General features: G+C 62.5%; 1 protein-coding gene across 3 annotated transcripts in view; it reads left to right on the top strand.

The window, feature by feature from the left end:
• The window catches only part of dcaf8 (DDB1 and CUL4 associated factor 8), a 147,555-nt gene that overhangs the window by 98,337 nt on the left and 28,725 nt on the right, over window positions 1-20,493 (top strand). For all 3 annotated transcript variants that reach the window (XM_072498327.1, XM_072498326.1, XM_072498325.1), the window contains exon 14: window positions 349-465. In XM_072498327.1, the coding sequence (XP_072354428.1) occupies window positions 349-465 (117 nt within the window). The remainder of the gene's footprint in view (window positions 1-348; window positions 466-20,493) is intronic.

The raw sequence follows: 20,493 nt of genomic DNA, 5'->3' as shown, positions 1-20,493 counted from the left end.
GTGAACAAACTCTTGTTACAGTTGTGCAGGTTTTCGGTGAGCTGGATTGCCATGTGCAGTTCCTCTGTACTGAAGTTAGGATTGACTTAACCTCCAAGTGGTGACTCGAATTGTTCCTGGTTGTGGGATGGTGGAAGGTCTCTGGGGTGGTGACGATTGAGGACGAGGGATCGCAAGCGAGGATCGCCTCTCTTCCACCTTCCAGATGGCCTCTCACCAAGGCGAGGGATGAGCCTCTGTGGGGTCAGGAAACCCATCCAGATCATGTAGAGTTTGTCGAGTAAACTTTATTCTTACAGTTAACTATCTCCCGTTCTTCCCCCTCTCCCACTGAAAATGTTGCTGAAGGTCATTAAGAAGAATAAGAGGGAGAGAGATGAGGATTGCCTGCGTCACACCGACCTCTTTGACAGCCACATGCTTTGGTTCCTCATGCATCACTTGCGCCAACGCAGGCATCGGCAGGTGGGTTGATGGAGTGTGAGCGCGGATGGCGGAGCGAGAGAGTGTGAGAGGGTGGCGGAGTGTGAGAGGGTGGCGGAGTGTGAGAGGGTGGCGGAGGGTGGCGGAGTGTGGGAGGGTGGCGGAGTGTGGGAGGGTGGCGGAGTGTGGGAGGGTGGCGGAGTGTGGGAGGGTGGCGGAGTGTGGGAGGGTGGCGGAGTGTGGGAGGGTGGCGGAGTGTGGGAGGGTGGCGGAGTGTGGGAGGGTGGCGGAGTGTGGGAGGGTGGCGGAGTGTGGGAGGGTGGCGGAGTGTGGGAGGGTGGCGGAGTGTGGGAGGGTGGCGGAGTGTGGGAGGGTGGCGGAGTGTGGGAGGGTGGCGGAGTGTGGGAGGGTGGCGGAGTGTGGGAGGGTGGCGGAGTGTGGGAGGGTGGCGGAGTGTGGGAGGGTGGCGGAGTGTGGGAGGGTGGCGGAGTGTGGGAGGGTGGCGGAGTGTGGGAGGGTGGCGGAGTGTGGGAGGGTGGCGGAGTGTGGGAGGGTGGCGGAGTGTGGGAGGGTGGCGGAGTGTGGGAGGGTGGCGGAGTGTGGGAGGGTGGCGGAGTGTGGGAGGGTGGCGGAGTGTGGGAGGGTGGCGGAGTGTGGGAGGGTGGCGGAGTGTGGGAGGGTGGCGGAGTGTGGGAGGGTGGCGGAGTGTGGGAGGGTGGCGGAGTGTGGGAGGGTGGCGGAGTGTGGGAGGGTGGCGGAGTGTGGGAGGGTGGCGGAGTGTGGGAGGGTGGCGGAGTGTGGGAGGGTGGCGGAGTGTGGGAGGGTGGCGGAGTGTGGGAGGGTGGCGGAGTGTGGGAGGGTGGCGGAGTGTGGGAGGGTGGCGGAGTGTGGGAGGGTGGCGGAGTGTGGGAGGGTGGCGGAGTGTGGGAGGGTGGCGGAGTGTGGGAGGGTGGCGGAGTGTGGGAGGGTGGCGGAGTGTGGGAGGGTGGCGGAGTGTGGGAGGGTGGCGGAGTGTGGGAGGGTGGCGGAGTGTGGGAGGGTGGCGGAGTGTGGGAGGGTGGCGGAGTGTGGGAGGGTGGCGGAGTGTGGGAGGGTGGCGGAGTGTGGGAGGGTGGCGGAGTGTGGGAGGGTGGCGGAGTGTGGGAGGGTGGCGGAGTGTGGGAGGGTGGCGGAGTGTGGGAGGGTGGCGGAGTGTGGGAGGGTGGCGGAGTGTGGGAGGGTGGCGGAGTGTGGGAGGGTGGCGGAGTGTGGGAGGGTGGCGGAGTGTGGGAGGGTGGCGGAGTGTGGGAGGGTGGCGGAGTGTGGGAGGGTGGCGGAGTGTGGGAGGGTGGCGGAGTGTGGGAGGGTGGCGGAGTGTGGGAGGGTGGCGGAGTGTGGGAGGGTGGCGGAGTGTGGGAGGGTGGCGGAGTGTGGGAGGGTGGCGGAGTGTGGGAGGGTGGCGGAGTGTGGGAGGGTGGCGGAGTGTGGGAGGGTGGCGGAGTGTGGGAGGGTGGCGGAGTGTGGGAGGGTGGCGGAGTGTGGGAGGGTGGCGGAGTGTGGGAGGGTGGCGGAGTGTGGGAGGGTGGCGGAGTGTGGGAGGGTGGCGGAGTGTGGGAGGGTGGCGGAGTGTGGGAGGGTGGCGGAGTGTGGGAGGGTGGCGGAGTGTGGGAGGGTGGCGGAGTGTGGGGGAGTGTGGGAGGGGTGTGGGGGGGTGTGGGGGGGGTGTGGGGGAGTGTGGGGGGGTGTGGGGGAGTGTGGGGGGGTGTGGGGCAGTGTGGGGGGGTGTGGGGGAGTGTGGGGGGGTGTGGGGGAGTGTGGGGGGGTGTGGGGGAGTGTGGGGGGGTGTGGCGGAGTGTGGGGGGGTGTGGCGGGGTGTGGGGGGGGTGGCGGAGGGTGGCGGAGTGTGGGAGGGTGGCGGAGTGTGGGAGGGTGGCGGAGTGTGGGAGGGTGGCGGAGTGTGGGAGGGTGGCGGAGTGTGGGAGGGTGGCGGAGTGTGGGAGGGTGGCGGAGTGTGGGAGGGTGGCGGAGTGTGGGAGGGTGGCGGAGTGTGGGAGGGTGGCGGAGTGTGGGAGGGTGGCGGAGTGTGGGAGGGTGGCGGAGTGTGGGAGGGTGGCGGAGTGTGGGAGGGTGGCGGAGTGTGGGAGGGTGGCGGAGTGTGGGAGGGTGGCGGAGTGTGGGAGGGTGGCGGAGTGTGGGAGGGTGGCGGAGTGTGGGAGGGTGGCGGAGTGTGGGAGGGTGGCGGAGTGTGGGAGGGTGGCGGAGTGTGGGAGGGTGGCGGAGTGTGGGAGGGTGGCGGAGTGTGGGAGGGTGGCGGAGTGTGGGAGGGTGGCGGAGTGTGGGAGGGTGGCGGAGTGTGGGAGGGTGGCGGAGTGTGGGAGGGTGGCGGAGTGTGGGAGGGTGGCGGAGTGTGGGAGGGTGGCGGAGTGTGGGAGGGTGGCGGAGTGTGGGAGGGTGGCGGAGTGTGGGAGGGTGGCGGAGGGTGGGAGGGTGGCGGAGGGTGGCGGAGTGTGGGAGGGTGGCGGAGTGTGGGAGGGTGGCGGAGTGTGGGAGGGTGGCGGAGTGTGGGAGGGTGGCGGAGTGTGGGAGGGTGGCGGAGTGTGGGAGGGTGGGAGGGGTGTGGAGGGTGGGAGGGGTGTGGGGGGGTGTGGGGGGGGTGTGGGGGAGTGTGGGGGGGTGTGGGGGAGTGTGGGGGGGTGTGGGGCAGTGTGGGGGGGTGTGGGGGAGTGTGGGGGGGTGTGGGGGAGTGTGGGGGGGTGTGGCGGAGTGTGGGGGGGTGTGGCGGGGTGTGGGGGGGGGTGGCGGAGGGTGGCGGAGTGTGGGAGGGTGGCGGAGTGTGGGAGGGTGGCGGAGTGTGGGAGGGTGGCGGAGTGTGGGAGGGTGGCGGAGTGTGGGAGGGTGGCGGAGTGTGGGAGGGTGGCGGAGTGTGGGAGGGTGGCGGAGTGTGGGAGGGTGGCGGAGTGTGGGAGGGTGGCGGAGTGTGGGAGGGTGGCGGAGTGTGGGAGGGTGGCGGAGTGTGGGAGGGTGGCGGAGTGTGGGAGGGTGGCGGAGTGTGGGAGGGTGGCGGAGTGTGGGAGGGTGGCGGAGTGTGGGAGGGTGGCGGAGTGTGGGAGGGTGGCGGAGTGTGGGAGGGTGGCGGAGTGTGGGAGGGTGGCGGAGTGTGGGAGGGTGGCGGAGTGTGGGAGGGTGGCGGAGTGTGGGAGGGTGGCGGAGTGTGGGAGGGTGGCGGAGTGTGGGAGGGTGGCGGAGTGTGGGAGGGTGGCGGAGTGTGGGAGGGTGGCGGAGTGTGGGAGGGTGGCGGAGTGTGGGAGGGTGGCGGAGTGTGGGAGGGTGGCGGAGTGTGGGAGGGTGGCGGAGTGTGGGAGGGTGGCGGAGTGTGGGAGGGTGGCGGAGTGTGGGAGGGTGGCGGAGTGTGGGAGGGTGGCGGAGTGTGGGAGGGTGGCGGAGTGTGGGAGGGTGGCGGAGTGTGGGAGGGTGGCGGAGTGTGGGAGGGTGGCGGAGTGTGGGAGGGTGGCGGAGTGTGGGGGGGTGTGGCGGAGTGTGGGGGGGTGTGGCGGAGTGTGGGGGGGTGTGGCGGAGTGTGGGGGGGTGTGGCGGAGTGTGGGGGGGTGTGGCGGAGTGTGGGGGGGTGTGGCGGAGTGTGGGGGAGTGTGGGGGGGTGTGGCGGAGTGTGGGGGGTGTGGCGGAGTGTGGGGGGTGTGGCGGAGTGTGGGGGGGTGTGGCGGAGTGTGGGGGGGTGTGGCGGGGTGTGGCGGGGTGTGGGGGGGTGTGGCGGAGTGTGGGGGGGTGTGGCGGAGTGTGGGGGGGGTGGCGGAGTGTGGGGGGGGTGGCGGTGTGGGGGGGGTGTGGGGGCGTGGGGAGGAGTGTGGGGGGGGGTGTGGGGGCGAGTGTGGGGGGGGGTGTGGGGGCGAGTGGGGGAGGGTGGCGGAGGGGGGGGGGGGAGGGTGGCGGCGCGAGTGAACATAGAACAATACAGCGCAGTACAGGCCCTTCGGCCCATGATGTTGCACCGAAACAAAAGCCATCTAACCTACACTATGCCATTATCATCCATATGTTTATCCAATAACCTTTTAAATGCCCTCAATGTTGGCGAGTTCACTACTGTAGCAGGTAGGGCATTCCACGGCCTCACTACTCTTTGCGTAAAGAACCAACCTCTGACCTCTGTCCTATATCTATTACCCCTCAGTTTAAAGTTATGTCCCCTCGTGCCAGCCATTTCCATCCGCGGGAGAAGGCTCTCACTGTCCACCCTATCCAACCCCATGATCATTTTGTATGCCTCTATTAAGTCTCCTCTTAACCTTCTTCTCTCCAACGAAAACAACCTCAAGTCCATCAACTTTCCTCATAAGATTTTCCCTCCATACCAGGCAACATCCTGGTAAATCTCCTCTGCACCCGCTCCAAAGCCTCCACGTCCTTCCTATAATGCGGTGACCAGAACTGTACGCAATACTCCAAATGCGGCCGTACCAGAGTTCTGTACAGCTGCAACATGACCTCCCGACTCCGGAACTCAATCCCTCCACCAGTAAAGGCCAACACTCCATAGGCCTTCTTCACAACCCTATAAACCTGGGTGGCAACTTTCAGGGATCTATGTACATGGACACCTAGATCCCTCTGCTCATCCACACTTCCAAGAACTTTACCATGAGCCAAATATTCCGCATTCCTGTTATTCCTTCCAAAGTGAATCACCTCACACTTCTCTACATTAAACTCCATTTGCCACTGAACGTGAGAGAGGATGGTGGAGCGAGTGAGTGTGAGGGAGGATGGTGGAGCGAGTGAGCGTGAGAGGATGGCGGAGCGAGAGAGGGTGGCGGAGCGAGTGAGCGTGAGAGGATGGTGGAGCGAGTGAGCATGAGAGGATGGCGGAGCAAGTGAGCGTGAGAGGATGGCGGAGCGAGGGAGTGTGATAGGGGATGGCGGAGCGAGTGAGCGTGAGAGGATGGCGGACGAGTGAGTGTGAGATGATGGCGGAGCGAGCGTGAAAGAGGATGGCTGAGCGATAGAGCGTATTAGAGGATGGCAGAGCGAGTGAGCGTGAGAGGATGGCGGAGCAAGTGAGTGTGAGGATGGCGGAGCGAGTGAGCGTGAGAGAGGATGGCGGAGCGAGTGAGCGTGAGAGGATGGCGGAGCGAGTGAGTTAGAGAGGATGGCGGAGCGAGTGCGTGAGAGGATGGTGGAGCGAGTGAGTGTGAGAGGATGGCGGAGCGAGTGACTGAGAGGATGGTGGAGCGAGTGAGTGAGAGGATGGCGGAGCGAGTGAGTGTGTGAGAGGATTGCGGACGAGTGAGTGTGAGAGGATTGCGGACGAGTGAGTGAGAGGATGGCGGAGCGAGTGTGTGAGTGAGAGGATGGCGGAGCGAGTGAGTGTGAGAGAGGATGGCGGAGCGTGTGAGTGCGAGAGGATGGCGGAGCGAGTGAGCGCGAGAGGATGGCGGAGCGAGTGAACGTGAGAGAGGATGGTGGAGCGAGTGAGTGTGAGGGAGGATGGTGGAGCGTGTGAGTGTGAGGGAGGATGGTGGAGCGAGTGAGCGTTTGAGGATGGCGGAGCGAGTGAGCGTGAGAGGATGGCGGAGCGAGTCAGTGTGAGAGGATGGTGGAGCGAGTGAGTGTGTGAGAGGATGGCCAAGTGAGTGTGTGAGAGGATGGCGGACGAGTGAGTGTGAGAGGATGGCGGAGCGTGTGAGCGTGAGAGGAGGGCAGAGCGAGTGAACGTGAGAGAGGATGGTGGAGTGAGTGAGTGTGAGGAAGGATGGCGGAGTGAGTGAGCGTGAGAGGATGGCTGAGCAAGTGTGCATGATACGATGGCGGAGCGAGGGAGGGTGGCGGAGCAAGTGAGCGTGATAGGGGATCGCGGAGCGAGTGAGCGTGATAGGGGATGGCGGAGTGAGTGAGCGTGATAGGGGATGGCGGAGCGAGTGAGCGTGAGAGGATGGCGGACGAGTGAGTGAGATGATGGCGGAGCGAGGGAGGGTGGCGGAGCAAGTTAGCGTGAGAGGATGGCGGAGCGAGTGAGTGTGAGAGAGGATGGCGGAGCGAGTGAGCGTGATAGGGGATGGCGGAGCGAGTGAGCGTGAGAGGATGGTGGACGAGTGAGTGTGAGATGATGGCCGAGCGAGCGTGAGAGAGGATGGCGGAGCGAGAGAGCGTGAGAGGATGGCGGAGCGAGTGAGTTAGAGAGGATGGCGGAGCGTGAGAGGATGGTGGAGCGAGTGAGTGCGAGAGAGGATGGCGGAGCGAGAGAGCGTGAGAGGATGGCAGAGCGAGTGAGTCAGAGACGATTGCGGACGAGTGAGTGTGAGAGGATGGCGGAGCGAGTGAGTGTGGGGATGGTGGAGCGAGTGAGTGTGAGAGGATGGCGGAGCGAGTGAGCGCGAGAGGATGGCGGAGCGTGATAGGATGGCTGAGCGAGTGAACGTGAGAGAGGATGGTGGAGCGAGTGAGTGTGAGGGAGGATGGTGGAGCGAGTGAGCGTGAGAGGATGGCGGAGCAAGAGAGGGTGGCGGAGCGAGTGAGCGTGAGAGGATGGTGGAGCGAGAGAGGGTGTGAGGATGGGGGAGTGAGACGATTGCGGAGCGAGAGAGTGTGCGAGTGGATGGGGGAGCGAGAGAGTGAGAGAGAGGATGGCGGAGCAAGTGAGTGAGAGAGAGGGGAGCGAGAGAGAGAGGATGGCGGAGCGAGTGAGTGTGAGAGAGGATGGGGGAGTGAGAGAGGGTGGCGGAGTGAGCGAGTGAGAGAGGATGGGGGAGCGAGAGAGAGAATGGCGGAGCGAGTGAGTGTGAGAGGATGGGGGGGTGAGAGGGTGGTGGAGCGAGTGATTGAGAGAGAGGATGGCGGACGAGTGAGTGTGAGAGGATGGCGGACGAGTGAGTGTGAGAGGATGGCGGACGAGTGAGTGTGAGGGGATGGCGGACGAGTGAGTGAGAGGATGGCCGAGCGAGAGAGTGAGATAGGATGGCGGAGCGAGAGAGTGTGAGAGAGGATGGCCGAGGGAGAGGATGGCGGAGCGAGTGAGTGAGAGAGGATGGCGGAGTGAGAGAGTATGGCGGAGCTAGAGAGTGCGAGAGGATGGCGGAGCGAGTGAGAGGATGGCGGAGCGAGAGAGTGAGAGGATGGCGGAGCGAGTGAGCGTGAGTGAGGATGGTGGAGCAAGTGAGCGTGAGAGGATGGCGGGGTGAGAGGATGGGGGAGCGAGTGAGCATGAGAGAGGATGGTGGAGCGAGTGAGCATGAGAAGATGGCGGAGCGAGAGAGTGTGAGAGGTTTGCGGAGTGAGAGAGAGGATGGGGGAGCGAGAGAGGGTGTGAGAGGATGGGGGAGTGAGAGGATTGCGGAGCGAGAGAGTGCTTGAGAGTGAGAGAGGATGGGGGAGCGAGAGAGAGAGGATGGCGGAGCGAGAGAGGGTGGCGGAGCGAGTGAGTGTGAGGGGATGGCGGTGCGAGAGAGGGTGAGAGGGGATGGCTGAGCAAGAGAGTGTGGCGGAGCGAGAGAGTGTGAGGGGATGGCGGTGCGAGAGAAGGTGAGAGACGATGGCGGAGTGAGAGGGTGAGAGGGGATGGCGGAGCGAGTGAGTGTGAGAGAGTATGGGGGAGTGAGAGAGGGTGAGGGGATGGAGGAGTGAGAGGGTGAGAGGGGATGGCAGAGTGAGATGGTGGCAGAGCGAGTGAGTGAGAGGATTGAGGAGCGAGTGAGTGAGAGGATGGCGGAGCGAGAGAGAGAGAGGATGGCGGAGCGTGTGAGTGTGAGAGAGTATGGGGGAGTGAGAGAGGGTGGCGGAGCGAGTGATTGAGAGGATGGCGGACGAGTGAGTGTGAGGGGATGGCGGACGAGTGAGTGAGAGGATGGCGGAGCGAGAGAGTGAGATAGGATGGCGGAGCGAGAGAGTGTGAGAGAGGATGGCCGAGGGAGAGAGGATGGCGGAGCGAGTTAGTGTGAGAGGATGGCGGAGCGAGTGAGCGTGAGAGAGGATGGTGGAGCAAGTGAGCGTGAGAGGATGGTGGAGCGAGTGAGCGTGAGAGGGATGGCAGAGTGAGTGAGCGTGAGAGGATGGCGGAGCAAGAGAGTGTGAGAGGATGGCGTAGCGAGTGAGCGTGAGAGAGGGTTGTGGAGCAAGTGAGCATGAGAGGATGGCGGAGCGAGTGAGCGTGAGAGAGGATGGCGGACGAGTGAGTGTGAGAGGATGGCGGACGAGTGAGTGTGAGGGGATGGCGGACGAGTGAGTGAGAGGATGGCCGAGCGAGAGAGTGAGATAGGATGGCGGAGCGAGAGAGTGTGAGAGAGGATGGCCGAGGGAGAGGATGGCGGAGCGAGTGAGTGAGAGAGGATGGCGGAGTGAGAGAGTATGGCGGAGCTAGAGAGTGCGAGAGGATGGCGGAGCGAGTGAGAGGATGGCGGAGCGAGAGAGTGAGAGGATGGCGGAGCGAGTGAGCGTGAGTGAGGATGGTGGAGCAAGTGAGCGTGAGAGGATGGCGGGGTGAGAGGATGGGGGAGCGAGTGAGCATGAGAGAGGATGGTGGAGCGAGTGAGCATGAGAAGATGGCGGAGCGAGAGAGTGTGAGAGGTTTGCGGAGTGAGAGAGAGGATGGGGGAGCGAGAGAGGGTGTGAGAGGATGGGGGAGTGAGAGGATTGCGGAGCGAGAGAGTGCTTGAGAGTGAGAGAGGATGGGGGAGCGAGAGAGAGAGGATGGCGGAGCGAGAGAGGGTGGCGGAGCGAGTGAGTGTGAGGGGATGGCGGTGCGAGAGAGGGTGAGAGGGGATGGCTGAGCAAGAGAGTGTGGCGGAGCGAGAGAGTGTGAGGGGATGGCGGTGCGAGAGAAGGTGAGAGACGATGGCGGAGTGAGAGGGTGAGAGGGGATGGCGGAGCGAGTGAGTGTGAGAGAGTATGGGGGAGTGAGAGAGGGTGAGGGGATGGAGGAGTGAGAGGGTGAGAGGGGATGGCAGAGTGAGATGGTGGCAGAGCGAGTGAGTGAGAGGATTGAGGAGCGAGTGAGTGAGAGGATGGCGGAGCGAGAGAGAGAGAGGATGGCGGAGCGTGTGAGTGTGAGAGAGTATGGGGGAGTGAGAGAGGGTGGCGGAGCGAGTGATTGAGAGGATGGCGGACGAGTGAGTGTGAGGGGATGGCGGACGAGTGAGTGAGAGGATGGCGGAGCGAGAGAGTGAGATAGGATGGCGGAGCGAGAGAGTGTGAGAGAGGATGGCCGAGGGAGAGAGGATGGCGGAGCGAGTTAGTGTGAGAGGATGGCGGAGCGAGTGAGCGTGAGAGAGGATGGTGGAGCAAGTGAGCGTGAGAGGATGGTGGAGCGAGTGAGCGTGAGAGGGATGGCAGAGTGAGTGAGCGTGAGAGGATGGCGGAGCAAGAGAGTGTGAGAGGATGGCGTAGCGAGTGAGCGTGAGAGAGGGTTGTGGAGCAAGTGAGCATGAGAGGATGGCGGAGCGAGTGAGCGTGAGAGAGGATGGGGGAGCGAGTGAGCGTGAGAGAGGATGGCGGAGCGAGTGAGTGTGAGAGGATGGCGGAGCGAGAGAGTGTGAGAGGATGGTGGAGCGAGTGAGCATGAGAGGATGGCGGAGCGAGAGAGTGAGAGGATTGCGGAGTGAGAGATCGGATGGGGGAGCGAGAGAGGGTGTGAGGATGGGGGAGCGAGAGAGGATGGCGGAGCGAGAGAGTGAGAGAGGATGGCGGAGCGAGTGAGTGTGAGAGAGGATGGCAGAGTGAGAGGGTGGCAGAGCGAGTGAGAGAGAGGATGGCAGAGCAAGTGAGAGAGAGGGGAGCGAGAGAGAGAGGATGGCGGAGCGAGTGAGTGTGAGAGAGGGTGGGGGGGTGAGAGGGTGGCGGAGCGAGTGATTGAGAGAAAGGATGGCGGACGAGTAAGTGAGAGGATGGCGGAGCGAGTGAGTGTGAGAGGATGGCGGAGTGAGTGAATGTGTGAGAGGATGGTGGAGCGAGTGAGCGTGAGAGGATGGCGGAACGAATGAGCGTCAGAGGATGTTGGAGTGAGTGAGCGTGAGAGAATGGCGGAGCGAGTGAACGTGAGAGGATGGCGGAGCGAGTGAACGTGAGAGAGGGTGGTGGAGCAAGTGAGCGGGGAGGATGGCGGATCGAGAGAGGGTGAGAGAGGATGGGGGAGCGAGTGAGCCTGAGAGAGGATCGCGGAGCTAGAGAGTGTGAGAGGATGGCGGAGCGAGTGAGAGAGGGTGGTGGAGCAAGTGAGTGTGAGGATGGCCGAGTGAGTGTGAGAGAGGATGGCGGACGTGTGTGTGTGAGGATGGCGGAGCGAGTCAGTGTGAGAGGATGGCGGAGCGAGAGAGCGTGAGAGGATTGCGGAGCGAGTGAGTGAGAGGATGGCGGACAAGTGAGTGTGAGAGGATGGCGGAGCGAGTGAGCATGAGAGAGGATGGCGGATCGAGTGAGCGTGTGAGAGAATGGTGGAGTGAGTGTGAGGGAGGATGGCGGAGCAGTGAGCGTGAGAGGATGGAGCGAGAGAGTGAGAGAGAATGGTGGAGTGATTGAGAGAGAGGATGGCGGAGCAGTGAGCGTGAGAGGATGGCGGAGCGAGTGAGCGTGAGAGGATGGAGCGAGAGAGTGTGAGAGAATGGTGGAGCGAGAGAGTGAGAGGGGATGGCTGTGCGAGTGAGCGTGATAGAGGGTGGCAGATGAGTGAGCGCGATAGAGGATGGCGGAGCGAGTAGCGTGAGAGAGGGTGGTGGAGCAAGTGAGCGTGAGAGGATGGCGGGGTGAGAGGATGGGGGAAGCGAGTGAGCGTGAGAGAGGATGGTGGAGCGAGTGAGCATGAGAGGATGGCGGAGCGAGAGAGTGAGAGAGGTTTGTGGAGTGAGAGAGAGGATGGGGGAGCGAGAGAGGGTGTGAGAGGATGGGGGAGTGAGAGGATTGCGGAGCGAGAGAGTGTGCGTGAGAGTGAGAGAGGATGGGGGAGCGAGAGAGAGAGGGTGGCGGAGCGAGTGAGTGTGAGGGGATGGCGGTGCGAGAGAGGGTGAGAGGGGATGGCTGAGCGAGAGAGGGTGGCGGAGTGAGAGAGTGTGAGGGGATGGCGGTGCGAGAGAAGGTGTGAGACGATGGCGGAGTGAGAAGGTGAGAGGGGATGGCAGAGCGAGTGAGTGAGAGAGGATTGCGGAGAGAGTGAGTGAGTGAGAGGATGGCGGAGCGAGAGAGAGAGAGGATGGCGGAGCGAATGAGTGTGAGAGAGTATGGGGGAGTGAGAGAGGGTGGCGGAGCGAGTGATTGAGAGAGAGGATGGCGGACGAGTGAGTGAGAGGATGGCGGAGCGAGAGAGTGAGATAGGATGGCAGAGCGAGAGAGTGTGAGAGAGGATGGCGGAGGGAGAGGGAGAGAGGATGGCGGAGCGAGTTAGTGTGAGAGGATGGCGGAGCGAGTGAGAGAGGATGGGGGAGTGAGAGAGGGTGGCGGAGCGAGTGATTGAGAGAGAGGATGGCGGACGAGTGAATGAGAGGATGGCGGAGCGAGAGTGAGACGGAGCGAGAGAGTGTGAGAGAGGATGGCCGAGGGAGAGAGGGAGCGAGGCTGGCGGAGCGAGTTAGTGTGAGAGGATGGCGGAGCGAGTGAGCGTGAGAGAGGATGGTGGAGCAAGTGAGCGTGAGAGGATGGTGGAGCGAGTGAGCGTGAGAGGGGATGGCAGAGTGAGTGAGCGTGAGAGGATGGCGGAGCAAGAGAGTGTGAGAGGATGGCGGAGCGAGTGAGCGTGAGAGAGGGTTGTGGAGCAAGTGAGCATGAGAGGATGGCGGAGCGAGTGAGCGTGAGAGAGGATGGGGGAGCGAGTGAGCGTGAGAGAGGATGGCGGAGCGAGTGAGTGTGAGAGGATGGCGGAGCGAGTGAGTGTGAGAGGATGGCGGAGCGAGAGAGTGTGAGAGGATGGTGGAGCGAGTGAGCATGAGAGGATGGCGGAGCAAGAGAGCGTGAGAGAGGATGGGGGAGCGAGTGAGCATGAGAGGATGGCGGAGCGAGAGAGTGTGAGAGGATTGCGGAGTGAGAGATCGGATGGGGGAGCGAGAGAGGGTGTGAGGATGGGGGAGTGAGAGACGATTGCGGAGCGAGAGAGTGTGCGAGTGGATGGGGGAGCGAGAGAGTGAGAGAGAGGGTGGCGGAGTGAGTGGGTGAGAGGGGATGGCGGAGCGAGTGAGTGTGAGAGAGGATGGCAGAGTGAGGGTGGCAGAGCAAGTGAGAGAGAGGATGGCGGAGCAAGTGAGTGAGAGAGGGGAGCGAGAGAGAGAGGATGGCAGAGCGAGTGAGTGTGAGAGAGGATGGGGGGGTGAGAGGGTGGCGGACGAGTGAGTGAGAAGATGGCGGACGAGTGAGTGAGAGGATGGCGGAGCGAGTGAGTGTGTGAGGATGGCAGAGTGAGTGAGTGTGAGAGGATGGCGGAGCGAGTGAGTGAGAGAGAGGATGGGGGATTGAGAGGATGGGGGAGCGAGAGAGAGGATGGCGGAGCGAGTGAGTGTGAGCGAGGATGGGGGAGTGAGAGAGGGTGGCGGAGCGAGTGATAGAGAGAGGATGGCGGACGAGTGAGTCTGAGGGGATGGCGGACGAGTGAGTGAGTGGATGGTGGAGCGAGAGAGTGAGATAGGATGGCGGAGCGAGAGAGTGTGAGAGAGGATGGTGGAGCAAGTGAGCGTGAGGATGGCGGAGCGAGTGAGCGGGAGAGAGGATGGCGGAGCGAGTGAGTGTGAGCGAGGATGGGGGAGTGAGAGAGGGTGGCAGAGCGAGTGATTGGGAGAGAGGATGGCGGACGAGTGAGTGTGAGAGGATGGCGGACGAGTGAGTGTGAGAGAGGGTGGTGGAGCGAGTGAGCATGAGAGGATGGCGGAGCGAGAGAGTGTGAGAGGTTTGCGGAGTGAGAGCGAGGATGGGGGAGCGAGAGAGGGTGTGAGAGGATGGGGGAGTGAAAGGATTGCGGAGCGAGAGAGTGCTTGAGAGTGAGAGAGGATGGGGGAGCGAGAAAGAGAGAGGATGGCGGAGCGAGAGAGGGTGGCGGAGCGAGTGAGTGTGAGGGGATGGCGGTGGGAGAGAGGGTGAGAGGGGATGGCTGAGCAAGAGAGTGTGGCGGAGCGAGAGAGTGTGAGGGGATGGCGGTGCGAGAGAAGGTGAGAGACGATGGCGGGGTGAGAGGGGATGGCGGAGCGAGTGAGTGTGAGAGAGTATGGGGGAGTGAGAGAGGGTGAGGGGATGGCGGAGTGAGAGGGTGAGAGGGGATGGCAGAGTGAGAGGGTGGCAGAGCGAGTGAGAGAGGATTGAGGAGCGAGTGAGCGAGAGAGAGGATGGCGGAGCGAGTGAGTGTGAGAGAGTATGGGGGAGTGAGAGGATGGGGGAGTGAGAGGATGGGGGAGTGAGAGGATGGGGGAGTGAGAGGATGGGGGAGTGAGAGGATGGGGGAGTGAGAGGATGGGGGAGTGAGAGGATGGGGGAGTGAGAGGATGGGGGAGTGAGAGGATGGGGGAGTGAGAGGATGGGGGAGTGAGAGGATGGGGGAGTGAGAGGATGGGGGAGTGAGAGGATGGGGGAGTGAGAGGATGGGGGAGTGAGAGGATGGGGGAGTGAGAGGATGGGGGAGTGAGAGGATGGGGGAGTGAGAGGATGGGGGAGTGAGAGGATGGGGGAGTGAGAGGATGGGGGAGTGAGAGGATGGGGGAGTGAGAGGATGGGGGAGTGAGAGGATGGGGGAGTGAGAGGATGGGGGAGTGAGAGGATGGGGGAGTGAGAGGATGGGGGAGTGAGAGGATGGGGGAGTGAGAGGATGGGGGAGTGAGAGGATGGGGTAGTGAGAGGATGGGGGAGTGAGAGGATGGGGGAGTGAGAGGATGGGGGAGTGAGAGGATGGGGGAGTGAGAGGATGGGGGAGTGAGAGGATGGGGGAGTGAGAGGATTGCGGAGTGAGAGAGTGCGTGAGAGTGAGAGAGGATGGGGGAGCGAGAGAGTGTGAGGGGATGGCGGTGCGAGAGAAGGTGAGAGACGATGGCGGAGTGAGAGGGTGAGAGGGGATGGCAGAGTGAGAGGGTGGCAGAGCGAGTGAGTGAGAGAGGATTGAGGAGCGAGTGAGTCTGAGGGGATGGCGGACGAGTGAGTGAGAGGATGGTGGAGCGAGAGAGTGAAATAGGATGGCGGAGCGAGAGAGTGAGAGAGAGGATGGTGGAGCGTGAGCGTGAGAGGATGGCGGAGCGAGTGATTGAGAGAGAGGATGGCGGAGCGAGTGATTGAGAGAGAGGATGGCGGACGAGTGAGTGAGAAGATGGCGGACGAGTGAGTGTGAGAGGATGGCGGACGAGTGAGTGTGAGAGGTAGGCGGACGAGTGAGTGTGAGAGGATGGCGGACGAGTGAGTGTGAGGGGATGGCGGACGAGTGAGTGTGAGGGGATGGCGGACGAGTGAGTGAGAGGATGGCCGAGCGAGAGAGTGAGATAGGATGGTGGAGCGAGAGAGTGTGAGAGAGGATGGCCGAGGGAGAGAGGATGGCGGAGCGAGTGAGTGTGAGAGGATGGCGGAGTGAGAGAGGATGGCGGAGCTAGAGAGTGCGAGAGCATGGCGGAGCGAGTGAGAGGATGGCGGAGCGAGAGAGTGTGAGAGGATGGTGGAGCGAGTGAGCGTGAGTGAGGGTGGTGGAGCAAGTGAACGTGAGAGGATGGCGGGGTGAGAGGATGGGGGAGCGAGTGAGCGTGAGAGAGGATGGTGGAGCGAGTGAGCATGAGAAGATGGCGGAGCGAGAGAGTGTGAGAGGTTTGCGGAGTGAGAGAGAGGATGGGGGAGCGAGAGAGGGTGTGAGAGGATGGGGGAGTGAAAGGATTGCGGAGCGAGAGAGTGCTTGAGAGTGAGAGAGGATGGGGGAGCGAGAGAGAGAGGATGGCGGAGCGAGAGAGGGTGGCGGAGCGAGAGAGTGTGAGGGGATGGCGGTGCGAGAGAAGGTGAGAGACGATGGCGGGGTGAGAGGGGATGGCGGAGCGAGTGAGTGTGAGAGAGTATGGGGGAGTGAGAGAGGGTGAGGGGATGGCGGAGTGAGAGGGTGAGAGGGGATGGCAGAGTGAGAGGGTGGCAGAGCGAGTGAGAGAGGATTGAGGAGCGAGTGAGCGAGAGAGAGGATGGCGGAGCGAGTGAGTGTGAGAGAGTATGGGGGAGTGAGAGAGTGGCGGAGCGAGTGATTGAGAGAGAGGATGGCGGACGAGTGAGTGAGAGTGTGGCGGAGCGAGAGAGTGAGATAGGATGGCGGAGCGAGAGAGAGTGAGAGAGGATGGCCGAGGGAGAGAGGGAGAGAGGATGGCGGAGCGAGTTAGTGTGAGAGGATGGCGGAGCGAGTGAGCGTGAGAGAGGATGGTGGAGCAAGTGAGCGTGAGAGGATGGTGGAGCGAGTGAGCGTGAGAGGGGATGGCAGAGTGAGTGAGCTTGAGAGGATGGCGGAGCAAGAGAGTGAGAGGATGGCGGAGCGAGTGAGCGTGAGAGAGGGTTGTGGAGCAAGTGAGCATGAGAGGATGGCGGAGCGAGTGAGCGTGAGAGAGGATGGGGGAGCGAGTGAGCGTGAGAGAGGATGGCGGAGCGAGTGAGTGTGAGAGGATGGCGGAGCGAGAGAGTGTGAGCGGATGGTGGAGCGAGTGAGCATGAGAGGATGGCGGAGCGAGAGAGTGAGAGGATTGCGGAGTGAGAGATCGGATGGGGGAGCGAGAGAGGGTGTGAGGATGGGGGAGCGAGAGAGGATGGCGGAGCAAGAGAGTGAGAGAGGATGGCGGAGCGAGTGAGTGTGAGAGAGGATGGCAGAGTGAGAGGGTGGCAGAGCGAGTGAGAGAGAGGATGGCGGATCAAGTGAGTGAGAGAGGGGAGCGAGAGAGAGAGGATGGTGGAGCGAGTGAGTGTGAGAGAGGGTGGGGGGGTGAGAGGGTGGCGGAGCGAGTGATTGAGAGAAAGGATGGCGGACGGCTGAGTGTGAGAGGATGGCGGACGAGTGAGTGAGAGGATGGCGGAGCGAGTGAGTGTGAGAGGATGGCGGAGTGAGTGAATGTGTGAGAAGATGGTGGAGTAAGAGAGTGAGGATGGCGGAGCGAGAGAGGATGACGGAGCGAATGAGCGTGAGAGAGGATGGCGGAGCGAGTGAGCGTGAGAGAGGATGGCGGAGCGAGTGAGCGTGAGAGGATGGCGGAGTGAGAGGGGATTGCGGAGTGAGAGAGAGGATGGGGGAGCGAGAGAGTGTGAGAGGATGGCGGAGCGAGTGAGCGTGAGAGAGGATGGTGGAGCAAGTGAGCGTGAGAGGATGGCGGAGCGAGTGAGCGTGAGAGGATTGCGGAGTGAGAGAGAGGATGGGGAGCGAGAGAGGGTGTGCGAGGATGGGGGAGTGAGACAAGGTTGCGGATTGAGTGTGTGCGAGAGGGTGGTGAGTGAGTGTGAGAGAGGATGGGGGAGCGAGAGAGAGAGAGAGGATGGCGGAGCGAGAGAGGGTGGCGGAGCAAGAGAGTCTGAGGGGATGGCGGTGCGAAAGAGGGTGAGAGGGAATGGCGGAGCGAGTGAGTGTGAGAGAGGGTGGCAGAGTGAGTGAGTGTGAGGATGGCGGAGCGAGTGAGTGAGAGAGAGGATGGGGGAGTGAGAGGATGGGGGAGCGAGAGAGGATGGCGGAGCGAGTGAGTGTGAGTGAAGATGGGGGAGTGAGAGGGTGGCGGAGCGAGTGATTGAGGGAGAGGGTGGCGGAGCGAGTGATTGAGGGAGAGGATGGCGGACGAGTGAGTGTGAGAGGATGGCGGACGAGTGAGTGTGAGAGGATGGCGGACGAGTGAGTCTGAGGGGATGGAGGATGAGTGAGTGAGAGGATGGTGGAGCGAGAGAGTGAGATAGGATGGCGGAGCGAGAGAGTGTGAGAGAGGATGGTGGAGCAAGTGAGCGTGAGGATGGCGGAGCGAGTGAGCGAGAGAGAGGATGGCGGAGCGAGTGAGTGTGAGCGAGGATGGGGGAGTGAGAGAGGGTGGCAGAGCGAGTGATTGAGAGAGAGGATGGAGGACGAGTGAGTGTGAGAGAATGGCGGACGAGTGAGTCTGAGGGGATGGCGGACGAGTGAGTGAGAGGATGGCCGAGCGAGAGAGTGAGATAGGATGGCGGAGCGAGAGAGTGTGAGAGAGGATGGCCGAGGGAGAGAGGATGGGGGAGCGAGAGAGTGTGAGAGGATGGCGGAGCGAGTGAGCGTGAGAGAGGATGGCGGAGCGAGTGAGCGTGAGAGAGGATGGCGGAGCGAGTGAGCGTGAGAGGATGGCGGAGCGAGAGAGTGAGAGGGGATTGCGGAGTGAGAGAGAGGATGGGGGACCGAGAGAGTGTGAGAGGATGTCGGAGCGAGTGAGCGTGAGAGAGGATGGTGGAGCAAGTGAGCGTGAGAGGATGGCGGAGCGAGTGAGCGTGAGAGAGGATGGCGGAGCGAGTGAGCGTGAGAGGATGGCGGAGCGAGAGAGTGTGAGAGGATTGCGGAGCGAGAGAGAGGATGGGGAGCGAGAGAGGGTGTGCGAGGATGGGGGAGTGAGAGAAGATTGCGGATTGAGAGTGTGCGAGAGGGTGGTGAGTGAGCGTGAGAGAGGATGGGGGAGCGAGAGAGAGAGAGAGGATGGCGGAGCGAGAGAGGGTGGCGGAGCAAGAGAGTCTGAGGGGATGGCGGTGCGAAAGAGGGTGAGAGGGAATGGCGGAGCGAGTGAGTGTGAGAGAGGATTGCAGAGTGAGAGGGTGGCAGAGCGAGTGAATGAGAGGATGGCGGAGCGAGTGAGTGAGTGAGAGGATGGGGGAGCGAGAGAGAGGATGGCGGAGCGAGTGAGTGTGAGAGGATGGCGGAGCAAGAGAGTGTGAGGATGGCGGAGCGAGTGAGAGAGGATGACTGAGCGAATGAGCATGAGAGAGGATGTCGTAGCGAGACAGTGTGAGAGGATGGCGGAGTGAGTGAGCGTGAGAGAGGATGGCGGAGCGAGTGAGCGTGAGAGGATGGCGGAGCGAGAGAGTGAGAGGGGATTGCGGAGTGAGAGAGAGGATGGGGGAGCGAGAGAGTGTGAGAGGATGGCGGAGCGAGTGAGCGTGAGAGAGGATGGTGGAGCAAGTGAGCGTGAGAGAGGCTGGCGGAGCGAGTGAGCGTGAGAGGATGGCGGAGCGAGAGAGTGAGAGGGGATTGCGGAGTGAGAGAGAGGATGGGGGAGCGAGAGAGGATGTGCGAGGATGGGGGAGTGAGAGAAGATTGCGGATTGAGAGTGTGCGAGAGGGTGGTGAGTGAGTGTGAGAGAGAATGGGGGAGCGAGAGAGAGAGAGAGGATGGCGGAGCGAGAGAGGGTGGCGGAGCAAGAGAGTCTGAGGGGATGGCGGTGCGAAAGAGGGTGAGAGGGAATGGCGGAGCGAGTGAGTGTGAGAGAGGATGGCAGAGTGAGAGGGTGGCAGAGCGAGTGAATGAGAGGATGGCGGAGCGAGTGAGTGAGTGAGAGGATGGGGGAGCGAGAGAGAGGATGGCGGAGCGAGTGAGTGTGAGAGGATGGCGGAGCAAGAGTGTGAGGATGGCGGAGCGAGTGAGAGAGGATGACGGAGCGAATGAGCGTGAGAGAGGATGGCGTAGCGAGACAGTGTGAGAGGATGGCGGAGTGAGTGAGCGTGAGAGAGGATGGCGGAGCGAGTGAGCGTGAGAGAGGATGGCGGAGCGAGTGAGCGTGAGAGGATGGCGGAGCGAGAGAGTGAGAGGGGATTGCAGAGAGAGAGAGGATGGGGGAGCGAGAGAGTGTGAGAGGATGGCGGAGCGAGTGAGCGTGAGAGAGGATGGTGGAGCAAGTGAGCGTGAGAGGATGGCGGAGCGAGTGAGAGAGGATGGCGGAGCGAGTGAGCGTGAGAGGATGGCGGAGCTAGAGAGTGCGAGAGGATGGCGGAGCGAGTGAGAGGATGGTGGAGCAAGTGAGAGGATGGCGGAGCGAGCGAGTGTGAGAGGATGGCGATAGCGAGTGAGCGTGAGAGAGGATCGCGGAGCTAGAGAGTGAGAGGATGGCGGAGCGAGTGAGCGTGAGAGAGGATGGCGTAGCGAGACAGTGTGAGAGGATGGCGGAGTGAGTGAGCGTGAGAGAGGATGGCGGAGCGAGTGAGCGTGAGAGAGGATGACGGAGCGAATAATCGTGAGAGAGGATGGCGTAGCGAGACAGTGTGAGAGGCTCGCGGAGTGAGTGAGCGTGAGAGAGGATGGCGGAGCGAGTGAGCGTGAGAGAGGATGGCGGAGCGAGTGAGCGTGAGAGGATGGCGGAGCGAGAGAGTGAGAGGGGATTGCGGAGTGAGAGAGGATGGGGGAGCGAGAGTGTGAGAGGATGGCGTAGCGAGTGAGCGTGAGAGAGGATGGTGGAGCAAGTGAGCGTGAGAGGATGGCGGAGCGAGTGAGCGTGAGAGAGGATGGCGGAGCTAGTGAGCGTGAGAGGATGGCGGAGCGAGAGAGTGTGAGAGGATTGCGGAGTGAGAGAGAGGATGGGGAGCGAGAGAGGGTGTGCGAGGATGGGGGAGTGAGAGAAGGTTGCGGATTGAGAGTGTGCGAGAGGGTGGTGAGTGAGTGTGAAAGAGGATGGGGGAGCGAGAGAGAGAGAGAGGATGGCGGAGCGAGAGAGGGTGGCGGAGCAAGAGAGTCTGAGGGGATGGCGGTGCGAAAGAGGGTGAGAGGGAATGGCGGAGCGAGTGAGTGTGAGAGAGGATGGCAGAGTGAGATGGTGGCAGAGTGAGTGAGTGTGAGAGGATGGTGGAGCGAGTGAGTGAGAGAGAGGATGGGGGAGTGAGAGGATGGGGGAGCGAGAGAGAGGATGGCGGAGCGAGTGAGTGTGAGCGAGGATGGGGGAGTGAGAGGGTGGCGGAGCGAGTGATTGAGAGAGGATGGCGGACGAGTGAGTGTGAGAGGATGGCGGACGAGTGAGTCTGAGGGGATGGCGGATGAGTGAGTGAGAGGATGGTGGAGCGAGAGAGTGAGATAGGATGGCGGAGCGAGAGAGTGTGAGAGAGGATGACGGAGCGAATAATCGTGAGAGAGGATGGCGCAGCGAGACAGTGTGAGAGGATGGCGGAGTGAGTGAGCGTGAGAGAGGATGGCGGAGCGAGTGA

The sequence above is a fragment of the Scyliorhinus torazame genome, chromosome 4, assembly GCF_047496885.1.
Source record: "Scyliorhinus torazame isolate Kashiwa2021f chromosome 4, sScyTor2.1, whole genome shotgun sequence".
NCBI lineage: Eukaryota > Metazoa > Chordata > Chondrichthyes > Carcharhiniformes > Scyliorhinidae > Scyliorhinus > Scyliorhinus torazame.
This window is presented reverse-complemented; position numbering and strand designations above follow the sequence as displayed.